Source organism: Oryza sativa, chromosome 6 (assembly GCF_034140825.1).
Source record: "Oryza sativa Japonica Group chromosome 6, ASM3414082v1".
Lineage (NCBI taxonomy): Eukaryota > Viridiplantae > Streptophyta > Magnoliopsida > Poales > Poaceae > Oryza > Oryza sativa.
Genome location: NC_089040.1, coordinates 17,453,742 through 17,465,948, shown reverse-complemented (window position 1 = coordinate 17,465,948; position 12,207 = coordinate 17,453,742). Strand labels below are relative to the sequence as shown.

Here is a 12,207-nt window from a genome sequence, read left to right as displayed (position 1 = left end):
AGTACGGCTAGTGCAATAATTCCTTTGAGAAAAATATAATTGTAGGGTCACCAAGAACAACAGGAGCTAGCACAACACATCGCTTGGTTTAGCTCAGTGGCAGTGTAGGCCGCCCCGCCGGCGACCATGACGCGAGAATCAATCGAGATCCTGGTCGACACCACATGCCACATGCAGCATAAGCGAATCCATCACCAAGAAATATTCCCCAACCAAACCCAGGGGAAGAAAAAAATAAAATAAAAAAACGAAGTGAGATTAACTTAACTAGTCAAGTTTTTTAATGACAGAATCAGCCCATCCAAGTTTACATTCTAGTTTTAACACGGATGCTTTCATGTATGATTAATTATTTTTTTACTGATAGGATGCTTTCATTTATGATTAATTATTCTTTTACTGATAGATGAGTTTTACTGATAGATGAGGCAGCCATACACCTGTTGCTCATAGGTGCAGAGAGTGCATGTACTGTGTTTGTTTAAAATAAAATAAAATAAAATAAAAAGCCTCTTTCCTGAAAATGTCCGGTCCAGATGCCACTCGGCCACAGGGCAGCCACAGAAAATCTCGCGGGGAAGACCCCCACTCCACCTTCTCTTCCTCCCTCGACACCTCTCCCCACGTTACGCTGCCTCCTCCTCCTCCTCGCCTCCCTCTCGTGGGCGTCGTCCCCCTCCGCCACCGCCGCCGCCCGCCGCAGCAGCCGCAGAAGGGGACTCCACCTCCTCCCGGATCTGCTCGATCGCCCCCGATTCTGTAGCTTCTCCTCTGCTCAGATCCGCCCCCTTGCTTTTCATCCAGCTCGTGGCACCCGAGATCCGCTGCCGCCGCCGCCGTCTCTGCGGTCCTCCTCCCCCCTCGCCGGTGGGGAACCCCGCCGCCCCGAAGCGCGTTGCAGGTAACGATGCTGACGTGGCATCGGCTCGCTTGGTGCTCTGCTTGCTCGCTCGCGGCGCTTCGATTCCGGGGTAGCTCGACTTTTTACGGCCTGATGCCGGAAAGGGCGTGGCCCTTGTAGCTCAATCGTGATTTCCAGATTAGAGCTTAGTGGCTATGGCTTGCTTGCTTGCTGCTAGGGGACGACGAGTGTATAACCCTGAGCTTTGTGCTAGCTCAGCTTAGTAGTATTGGCAGAGTGAACTAAAGGCGTTAGCGATTCTTGTCATGGATGGGGCGATTAGCTTGATCGGAGTGCTGAGTTTAGAAAGAGGAGTTTGGAGTATAGCCCGTCGTCTAAGTAAATGCCTCATGTTTCCTTGAGCTTGGGTTTGCTGAACTGAACTGAACTGAACGGAAGATCCATTTAAGCTAGGACGGTGTGATCGATCGTTGAGTTGATGAACTTGGTCTATGGCTAGCTGGCTTAAGCGTGGCCTTCCAATCAGTTTGTATTCTCGTGATTTTCTTTTTATGTTCTCTATCAGGGCAAGTAGGTTCTGTAGTTTCTCTAGTGTTACAGCTGTTGGTTTCTCTTTCTTAGGTGTATACATGATGCTGAATATGACTACCTTTTATTTGCAGCGTGTACTACTGCCGGACTGCCAAAGTACGCTTGCTGCTAGCCATTTCGGTAGCTTTTGTGGTTTCTACTTAACTATCGTGTTTGGCAATACAACACCTTGGACCAAAGGATGCTTGAAAGATAGACTGGATAATTAAGACTGGATGCCAAAGTACGCTTGCTGCTAGCCATTTCGGTAGCTTTTGTGGTTTCTACTTAACTATCGTGTTTGGCAATACAACACCTTGGACCAAAGGATGCTTGAAAGATAGACTGGATAATTAAGAACTATATTGGACTGTACATTCGCCTATAGACTTAGTCATGCTGCTGGTTGTTCTCTGTCGCTGCTACAAGGTGTTCGTGCTATTGCCTTCTGCTTCTGTGTGCTATGGTAATTGTAACTCTGTGGTTATTGCGCATGATGCTCTTTGAATTTGAGCCATGGAGCATGCAAGGAGATTTCCAACAGATCCCAAAGAATATAAATTATGTGAGGAAGTTGGAGATGGTGTTAGTGCTACGGTGTACAAAGCTCTTTGTATCCCACTTAATATTGAAGTTGCCATTAAAGTTCTTGACCTTGAGAAGTGCAGTAATGACCTGGTGAGTGTTTTGTCCTTTGTTCATTTTTTGTGCCAAATTTCATTTTGTATAGCATTGCCTTGTTGATCTATTTCCCCCAACAAAATAATTTCTTTTTTTACAAAAGCAATTTTTTACTTGTATTATATACTTTCCTAATTTTAAGCAATACAAATTTCGAATATTTATTTGTTTTGTCGATTCTCAGATGCTCTTTGTGAACATGGGTTCACTTTTTTCTTGCTAATCGCTTTCTACTGTACTGTCCTATTACTGCTTTATATTCTTGACATGCATGACATTCTATTATGCATGAAACAAGAAGAGAAACATTGATGCCAACAAAAATAAATAGATGTAGCTCATTTCCAAGGATGTCTATCTCAACAGAAGGCTCAGTTTGTTCTTGCAGAATATTTATGACATATTGACATGATTCGATCATTTGAGCAGAACATACCTTGTATTTGTTAGGGGCCATTGTAGTACTATTCTAAGTTGTCACTGTAACACTTTACTACATGAGAGTTAAACCTTTTTAATTGTAAGTTAGTTGGATCAGTGTTTGTTTAGATTCTTTCTTTTTTTAGGTTGCATTATTATGGACTCCCCTCTTTATAAGAAGAGGTTGTGTGTCATTTGGATTAAGTAATGGAAATGCGTTAGTTTAGTCTTTTCAACCTGCACCTGACATTGCCTGGTGAAGGTTGTCTGTCATTCATTAAGTAATGAAAATGAATTAGTTTAGTCTTTTCAACCTGCACCCGGCATTGCCTGGTTACCCTCTGTGTGGTATTTACCCTGATGAACCAATATTCAACACATTTTATTTTAAACATCAAATTTTTGAGTGAGTTTCTACTGTCCCAAGTAGAATGGAAGCACACATATGATACAAATTTGTCAAAATATTTACAAGTTAAGCATAACATAATATCCATGTTTTACTTTATTGGTGAAATGTGGTAGTGATTTTTATCAGAGCTTGCGCATGCTTTCTCATTGTACGCACCTTATGCTGAAAGTAGATTAATAATAAATCCTTGAAGAGTATTCATGAAGAGTCCTGTTGAAACCAACAAGTGTTATAGAGTATGGATTATGGAATACAGTTATTAGACAGACATGGTACTGCCAAATGAATAGAATACGAACAAATAATTCGAATTATACTAATTTTGTGTTTATCCCAATATATGTTTATATTTGATAATTGATGCGGTTAGAGTATTAAAGATATCAGATATCTGCACACGTTGTATTGTCATATTATGAGACTTACTTGTAATACTCTCCCGTTATGATGTAGAATCCAATGAATGGGATGGGATAGAAATTCTTATCTGTTCTAGAGATGCAAGGTAGACAAAGTAGCTGGTTTTGCCATCTAATTGGGCCGCTAGTTATCGGGCTGATTCAGGATCGCTCAGTGGGTTTCTGGGCTTAGTTGGGGATTACCAGTTTAATCAAGCAATTGCATGGAATTGGTCGGTTAATCAGGTGAGGTGGCTGTTTTGGCATTCACACAAGCTAATTCCTTTCCAATTCGCTGGTTTGTGATGTTCTCCTCTGCGACTCTGCGTACTTATAAGCGTCAAAGTAAGCAGCCATTCTGGCCGATTTTTACGACATTGGTTGAGACTAGGCTTCCTACAATTTGGTCATTCTTTCCAGAACAACTATTTTTCTACCTTCAGTGATATGGTTTGAGTGCTGGATATCAGGATATGTTATTCCTGCAAATGGCATCGTTCAAATAACTTATCTTAAAAAAGTTTGACTTGTGATCTTTAAGTGAACTAACTTTTGTAACAATCTAAACTTCCTTACTTGGGACATGGCTTTTCGTGTTAAGATAAAAAAAATTGTCCTTTGAAATATAGATGGAAATGTTATAAGCTACTGAGAAAGTAACATTTCTTTTTGTGCCACAAGTGCATAGTATCACCTCCTTCAGTTCATTGCTTTTCCTGTCACTAAACATACTAACTTCAAATCAGCTGCTTACATTTTGGTGAGCTTGTGTTTCTATCCTTACGGAATTGCCATTCTTTAGGATGGGATAAGACGAGAAGTACAAACCATGAGCTTGATTGATCATCCAAATCTTCTTCGAGCATATTGCTCGTTTACAAATGGTCATCAGCTTTGGGTTATTATGCCTTACATGGCCGCTGGATCTGCTCTGCACATTATGAAAACTTCTTTTCCAGATGGGTTTGAGGAGCCAGTCATTGCAACTCTTTTGCGGGAGGTTCTTAAAGCTCTTGTCTACCTACACTCCCAAGGGCATATTCACAGAGATGTAAAGGTAATATTGAATCTCCACCATTCTATTAGAGTGGAAGCATAATATGTAGCAGCACAGAATTTGCATAATGCGTTGCACTGGACTCAATATGAAATTCAATCACATTTCACCTGTCCATGTTTTAGACTTAGAGACATTGGGATGACACATGATTAATGGAGAGACATGAGGCATCACATTTTTGTTGCTCCTGTGTTATATTGAGGGTACAGCTAATTGACAGCCAGTGTGATTTAAGGCTTGGGAACAATCACTGACTCGCATATGCCTCACCTTGGGATGGTTATGCACCCAGAAGTTTAGTGCCACATCTGAATCTTAGATGGGCTTTATTCTCAAAAAAGAATGAAAATACCTATAATGGTCCAATATTATAGTAATTATTCTAAACAAAGTCCCCCACAGAGTACTGTTCATCTTAATATTATGTCTTAACAATTTGTACTAGGCTACTAGCAGAAGATTGGGCATGGATTCTATGTGAACTAAAAGCCATTAGTGGATATTTAGATGTCACTAGTTTATTATAACCTAGATGTTTAAACTTGTTTAATTACTTTTATCATATGCATGCATACCTTCTGATTGTTTCACATGACTAATCATTTCAGGCTGGAAATATCCTAATAGATACAAATGGAGCTGTCAAGCTAGGAGACTTTGGAGTGTCAGCCTGCATGTTTGATACTGGGAATAGGCAAAGAGCACGAAACACTTTTGTAGGGACCCCTTGCTGGTGAATATTCTGCTGATACTCCCTCCATTCACTTTTACAAAATATGAATTAACTTTGTGTGGTCCTTTTAATTGAACTTTGACCATGATTGTTCCAGTATGTAGTTATTGATACAAAGTCATGACCATTTGAGATCACATTGAAATACAAATCTAGTGGAACAACTTTTATTTCACTACCCTACAGGCTACATATGTTAGCCAAATTGTTGACCAAAAACTTAAGAAGTTTGAAGTTTGAATGCCAGTCGTTGCATTATTATATTTTATGTAAACATATTTATGTTAAGATTGTGTAACCCCATACTTTTTGCAGGATGGCTCCAGAAGTTATGCAACAACTGCATGGTTATGATTACAAGTAAGTTCATAACTGGCAATCTAAATCTGATTTGTTAAGCTACCACAACTGATTAAGTTTTCCTTTTGTCATCATGTTCAAAACATAGAGCTGACATTTGGTCCTTTGGTATAACGGCATTGGAACTAGCACATGGTCATGCTCCATTTTCAAAGTACCCTCCAATGAAGGTTAGCACTGAAGTATAGTTTGTTTTCTTATTCTTAATAAATTTCCATGAGGTTAGATAACGATAGCGGTACATTTATCACATTGTAGGTATTGCTTATGACCTTGCAAAATGCACCACCAGGTCTAGACTATGAGAGGGACAAGCGATTTTCAAAGGTTTGTTGTATTCACCATGTTCCTTTTGTCGACGACTTAGACTGTATATTAATCATAACTGTTCTTTTTTGTAGTCTTTCAAGGATTTGGTTGCAACTTGCTTAGTCAAGGATCCACGCAAGCGTCCATCTTCAGAAAAGCTCTTGAAGCATTCTTTTTTTAAGCATGCACGTACAGCTGAATTTCTTGCACGAAGTATTCTTGACGGCCTCCCCCCGCTGGGTGAACGCTTTAGGACATTGAAGGTGCAAATCACTATTTATGAGATGGCATTCAATTTGATTTGACTTGTCTAATCTTTATTATACTCAATTGCAGGGAAAAGAGGCTGACTTGCTTCTTAGTAATAAGCTTGGTTCAGAGAGCAAGGAGCAACTATCACAGGTTAGATGCTGCTCTTTTGTTCTAAGAAATAATATTGTCAGAATACTACTCTCTCTGTGACTCTGTCCTAAAATGACTTGATTTCTAGCCATTCCATGGAGTAGTCAGTGAAATTTTCTAGAGATCTCATGTCATTGGAGTTAACATGTGATGAGAGATCTAGGTTTTGCCTATGTTGAAGCAAAGACTAGAGATAGATATATATGTTAAAGTTGTTGATCTGTTCATCCACATTTCTTGATTTAATGATATCATTAAACAAATAGTTTTGCTAGCTTGTTTTTCATCATTTCCTTTCTACATGTGCTAGATTGAGTTGAGTTTTATTGGATTTATTAACTAAATGGTGACTGCATTTCTACAACTGTGGCAAATATATATATTTTTAAATAATAATAAGAACTATAGTTAGCTAATAGCAAGCTCATATTTTGACCATAAGTAAGCTCATATCTCACATTTATATATTTTACTGTGTATTTATATATTTTACTGTGTTGTATAGAAATGACTTATTGTAGTCATGAATTGCACGGTGCATATAGATTCAAGTATTATTGACCAATAGGCTATTACTGACTTTTGCTTTTCAGAAAGAGTACATACGAGGAATCAGTGGTTGGAACTTCAATCTGGAGGACTTGAAAAATGCAGCCGCCCTTGTAAGAATTCGATTCGAAGTGCTAAATCTTTACTACTGAAATTTTGAAGTCATGAGCTATAATTAAGCCGTAACTTTTGTTTGCAGTGAACCTTTTCTAATCTTGAAATTTTGTTCTTCCGCAGATAGACAATACAAACGGAACGTGCCATTTAGATGGTGTTAACAGCAAATTCAAGGATGGTTTACAAGAAGCTAATGAACCAGAAAATATTTACCAGGGACGGGCTAACCTTGTTGCTTCTGCAAGGCCTGAGGTACCGAGGTCCCATCGTCTTATTTATGCAACTAAGACCCCATGAACTAGCTGGAAACAACAAATCTATTGCATTATAGCTTTACTCTAAATTTTACAGGATGAGATACAAGAGGTCGAAGATCTGGATGGTGCTCTCGCCTCTTCTTTCCCCAGCCGCCCCCTTGAGGCACTAAAGTTAGTAGTAAATCCATGTCTTTTGCAACATTTTCCAATCATGTTTGAAGAACCTTTGATATTGTGGAATGATGTGGTTTATAGCTTATTGTTTAAATAATCTACTTGTCATGTTTGAATTGTCAGAACCCTGAACAATAATTTCCTTGCTTTTTGAACCTTCATTTACATTAGATTTATCAATATTTCGCAGTCAATCTGAGAGTTTGGTAACTTAACCCCAATCAGGTGATATGGTAACAATGGAGCCATGTTTCAATAGGAAAAAGAAAATCTTAATTGCTAAATATATTGGTGTGAAGTATCTTAATTGCACCACATTTGTAATAATGAATTTGTTGTGTACTCCTTCCGTCCCATAAAAAACCAACCTAGTACCGGATGTGATACATCCTATTACTATGAATCTGGACATACATCTGTCCATATTCGTAGAAATAGAATGTGTCACATCTGCTCCTAGATTTGTTTTTTATGGGACGGAGGGAGTAGCTTGCAAATAAATTAGTACTTGTAGTGTGTGAATCCTACTGCTCCATTCTGAAGTAGTATAATTTTGAACTGGAGTGGCCACCTTAAATTGTTTTGGTTCGCTGTATTGATGTGCTGTCAATTTTGCATTTTTTGTTCTCTTCGATATAAAAAAATTGTGAGCTGTGAAGAATCTTTACTGACTACAGTGACACAGATCTTGCTTTGATGTTTGTGGGGATGATGATCCCCCTACTGCTACTGATTTGAGGGAGCAACCAAATATGGAATCTACATCACCTATGCAGCAGTTCCAACAAATTGAGAATCATAAAAGTGCCAACTGTAATGGTGAAAGTTTGGAAAGAAGTGCCTCTGTACCATCAAATTTGGTCAATAGTGGGTCCCACAAGTTCTTAAGTGGTTCCCTGATACCTGAACATGTTCTTTCTCCTTACAGGAATGTTGGCAATGACCCAGCAAGGTGAATTAATTTCCTTTGTTTTCTTTATTTATTGTTGAACAGATAACTTATGATTGTGTTTTCATCTCAAGTCTGAAGTATGTGCTTAACTTAGTTTAAGTTCGATAATCCCCCCACCCCACTCCTACAAAGAGAACATATAAACATGCCTTAAAGTGAACAGATTTTTTTTTGAATCAAGTCATTGCTAGTTACCAACCAAGCACAATGACCACTCTATTTCGTTGATGCAAACTCTTAGATGATGCAACCATTTGCAGTGGCATACAGCAGGCTCTGCTGCAGCACCTAGCTGAGCGCTGAGCTTGCCTAGCTCATGAGTCATCTCATTCCTCTGTCAATGTGCTCACTTGATCCGCTGCCACAGGAGGACAAGTTCCACTGCATCACATGCTTTCTTTTTTCCAAATCAGGTCATCACGTGAACTAGTCAGCTGACCAGCTTACAGTTTTGTTGGTGGTTAGCAAACTTGATTATCCAAGTGATTATTTGCATTAAGCTTTGTTCAGTTCAAAAATATATTTTAAAATGATTTGATAGATTATTTAGCGCCTAGAACTGAAACAGTGTTAAACTAGCTCAGTTTGTGTGGACCAGCTCTCTCTGTGTGTGTATCAAGTGTGTGGGTGGTTGCATGAATTCAAGGGTTAATTCTCTGTGTTCTGCAGTTGACAGTCTAGTATTTTTTTCTTTGATTCCTTGATAAATCAATGTTTATAGAAAACAAGATGGACCAAGCTGTGGTTCTTTTTATTTAAGATTAAACGAGTTGTCAGGTACAGTTTCAAAAGCTTGTGCCTAGTGCCTATGATACTGTGCTCACCTTGTGCCACAACTTTGTCCCTGTCATTCTGCCTGGTTTGCATTGCGATCCTTCATCATGCTACACATGGCCAAACTAGGTCTTGTCGAGATTGGGGATGGTAATCCTGCTAGGCGGAAACGAAAAGGATCAGTTCTATACACATGGATTTTACTTCGCCCATATGAGAACTGTAGTGTTCACTTCAAATTTTGAAATACCTGCATGAAAAATGTGGGATCTTAGCATGCATTTTTTTTTATGCTAGTGAAGTCAAACTATTGAAATTGGTCATTATTGTGAGAAGATTTATATTGTATTGTGCATTTTAGATAGCTATGCGACAATCTCAATTCAATTTGTATAGGCAAAGTACTCTTTGCCCTGTAAAATCATGTTTATGATATGCTGAATAGGCTAAAAAAACTACTATGGGAATTTAGATTGGACCTAGAAAACATGATAGAACCAAAAAAAAAAAAGAAAGAATGAAGCATGGATTTACATGTACATATTTGACAAAAGTAACACTTGTAAAAAAAACCTTTGGTTCTTTTTCGTGGCCTCCTACTGTAGTCTTAATATTTCACTCTCATTTTGCTTCTTATCATATCGTACTAACATATCCCATATTGTCTAATATTCTAGTCGGTGTAACACATGCTATTTTTTTTTTGCTTCTTTTCTGATTTAGGAATGAGTGTCATCAGAAAAATACATGCAACAGGAACCGCAGTGGGCCTTTATTCCGCCAAATGAAAGATCCACGCGCACATCTGCCTGGTAAGATAATCATGAACTCTATCAACTAACACGTTACAGTTTTTCTTTTTTTAGAATAGCAAGAAAAAGCTTTAAACCTGTCTCTTTTATTTGTCATTGATGTAATTTGGCTTGTTATGACTGTTTTTGAGAGCAGTTGAACCTGAGGAGCAATCCGAAGGAAAAGTTATCCAGCGAAGGGGGCGTTTTCAGGTTACATCAGATAGTATTGCTCAAAAGGTACTGGTTTGTTAATTGAGCAGTCACATGAAACTAACATGGAGGGACGTCATATGCATTGACTATTTTGATCAATACTCCCTCCGTCCCATAAAAAACCTAGTACCAAATGTGACATCCTAGTACTACGAATCTGACACATCCTAGTACTATGAATATGGACATACGTGTCACATTCGGTACTAGGTTCGTTTTTTATAGGACGGAGGGAGTATTAATTAAGCACAGTATGTTGCAGTTCAGGACTTTGATTTTTAATTATTTATATTTATGCTAAGCATGCCTTTAACTGCTACAATTTATATTATGTCAAAACATATTCGAATATCATTTAATTGATACCTGTAGTGATTGGCAATGTTTAAGACTTTTGAAGTGGAGGGCAAGAGGACACAAATATTTTCTTGAAACTTTTGTTTGTTTCATGATTTTCAGCTGCTATATAGCAATGGCTGCTGAAATATTATTTGATCAGTTTGCTAGTTGACTTGCAAAGAGACAAGCATGTTTTGCCTGCTCTCTGACTGCAAAAGAAAAGATGCAGAAATGGGATTCTGTTTTCTGATTCATGTTATTTATTGCTGTTCCTTCAAATTTATTTCTCACAGTCCCTGCATGGTAATCCTCAAAAGGATTTATCACCAATGCTATTCTGATATCAATATTTTTGTCAGGCTTAATTAGTAAAGTGCAAATATTTTTTTCACATTAGTTTGACAATTACAAATGTCTTAGGTAGCTTCATCCGCAAGCAGCAGTAGGTGCTCAAATTTACCAATCGGAGTAACACGATCAACTGTCCATCCATCGACAATTCTTCCAACACTACAATTCATGATACAGCAAAATACTATGCAAAAGGTATTCACACACTTGTTATTTCACTTGGCAAGAATTGTTCAGAATTTTCACAATTCTTCGTTTTGACAGGAAGTGATAAGTAGACTGATTTCTTCAATTGAGGAAATATCTGGTATGTATGATAAAATTACTTTTGTTAGACTTTAAAGAGATAATTTCATTAGTATACTGATGTTATGGTTTTAATGGGGCATGTTTCTGACAGATGCTGCTGATGCAAGTACAACTGGTTCATCTCAGGTGTGTATCACGAACTGTGGGTTATACTGTCATTTGGTCTTCAGGTGTAAACTTTAGATAGTTAAGCAGCTCAGAGATAACCATGCCGTGTGGTAGTAATTTCAATTTTAGGTTCATTTTAATGTTGCACAAACATGAGGTTTCCTCCTATGTGTTTATTCAGAGTTAGTATAATAAGTGCGGATATATGTGCAGCCATCTGGAGTGCATTTCAGAGAGAAGGAACTGCAGTCGTACATCGCCAACTTGCAGCAAAGGTATAAAATATTTCTTGTAGGAGTAACTTTTTGCATATTTATGAATACTTGACTGAAGTTTATGAAATATTTCCAGTGTCACCGAACTTGCTGAGGAAGTTCAGAGATTAAAGCTCAAAAACACTCAGGTAAATCTATTTTTAAACTTCAATTTAGATTTGGAATCATGAACACCGTGTTATTTTGTCTAAATATTGGATGTATTCTCTACATTACAGCTCGAGGAGCAGATCAATGCATTGCCCAAAAAAGATGAAAGGTTACGAAGAGAGGATACCCGACAACAATGATATGCACAATGCACTTGTAACCCCCGCTGTAAAATCAGTTCCCCAATTTTGAATTTGGTTAGCAAAATTATTTGTATTTTGTTCGAAGTCAGGCCTGGTGTATCTTTGTAATTTGTAATTATTTTAGCAAGGTGAAATTATAGTTATTTTCATTTGTACAGGATATTTCAATCTATACCAAAGTTAAAAGCTTGGTACTAGAAAATACCAAATCATCTTTCCTAAGGGCCCCCTTGATTTGTTGGAAAAATGTAGGAATTTTGGAGGATTTCAATCCTATGGGGAAAAAAATATCCTATGAAGGTCTTTGAAACAAATGATTGAATTCTATCCAATTCTTTAAAAATCCTATGGAATGGGTAATCATATGTATATTTGGAAAGTTAGTAAGAGGTTTAACTTTTTGGAAAATTTTCTCTGGGTCTATCTCTCTCATCTGATTCCCGTGTTTTTCCTGTGGTCCAATCAAACGGTTATTCCTGTGTTATTCCTGTGTTT

At 38.0% G+C, this 12,207-nt stretch overlaps 1 protein-coding gene across 2 annotated transcripts; it reads left to right on the top strand.

Moving 5' to 3' along the window:
* Window positions 1–610: 610 nt before the first annotated feature.
* On the top strand, window positions 611–11,934 carry LOC4341068 (uncharacterized). Of its 2 annotated transcripts, none has more exons than XR_001546926.3 (21): window positions 611–901; window positions 1,525–2,110; window positions 4,146–4,400; window positions 5,012–5,136; window positions 5,452–5,496; window positions 5,585–5,666; window positions 5,755–5,823; window positions 5,898–6,068; window positions 6,142–6,207; window positions 6,801–6,869; window positions 6,994–7,125; window positions 7,225–7,301; window positions 7,990–8,256; window positions 9,754–9,842; window positions 9,979–10,061; window positions 10,801–10,922; window positions 10,992–11,034; window positions 11,128–11,162; window positions 11,358–11,419; window positions 11,496–11,547; window positions 11,638–11,934. XR_001546926.3 is itself a non-coding variant. In XM_015788197.2 (21 exons), exons 2-21 carry the CDS (start codon window positions 1,949–1,951, stop codon window positions 11,707–11,709), a joined length of 2,082 nt encoding a protein of 693 aa, XP_015643683.1. In that variant the 5' UTR covers window positions 611–901; window positions 1,525–1,948; the 3' UTR covers window positions 11,710–11,934. The 2 variants fall into 2 exon arrangements, 1 of the variants encoding a protein (XP_015643683.1); XM_015788197.2 differs by having other exon boundaries at window positions 10,797–10,922.
* Window positions 11,935–12,207: the final 273 nt, after the last annotated feature.

What these genes read in the sequence shown, in the direction of transcription:
- LOC4341068 (XM_015788197.2), top strand. Translation starts at nt 1,949, where the DNA reads ATGGAGCATGCAAGGAGATTTCCAACAGATCCCAAAGAATATAAATTA. An exon ending in TTTGTAGGGACCCCTTGCTG is followed by an intron (nt 5,137 to 5,451) that starts GTGAATATTCTG and finishes TACTTTTTGCAG; the next exon opens with GATGGCTCCAGAAGTTATGC. An exon ending in CGCCCCCTTGAGGCACTAAA is followed by an intron (nt 7,302 to 7,989) that starts GTTAGTAGTAAA and finishes ACAGTGACACAG; the next exon opens with ATCTTGCTTTGATGTTTGTG.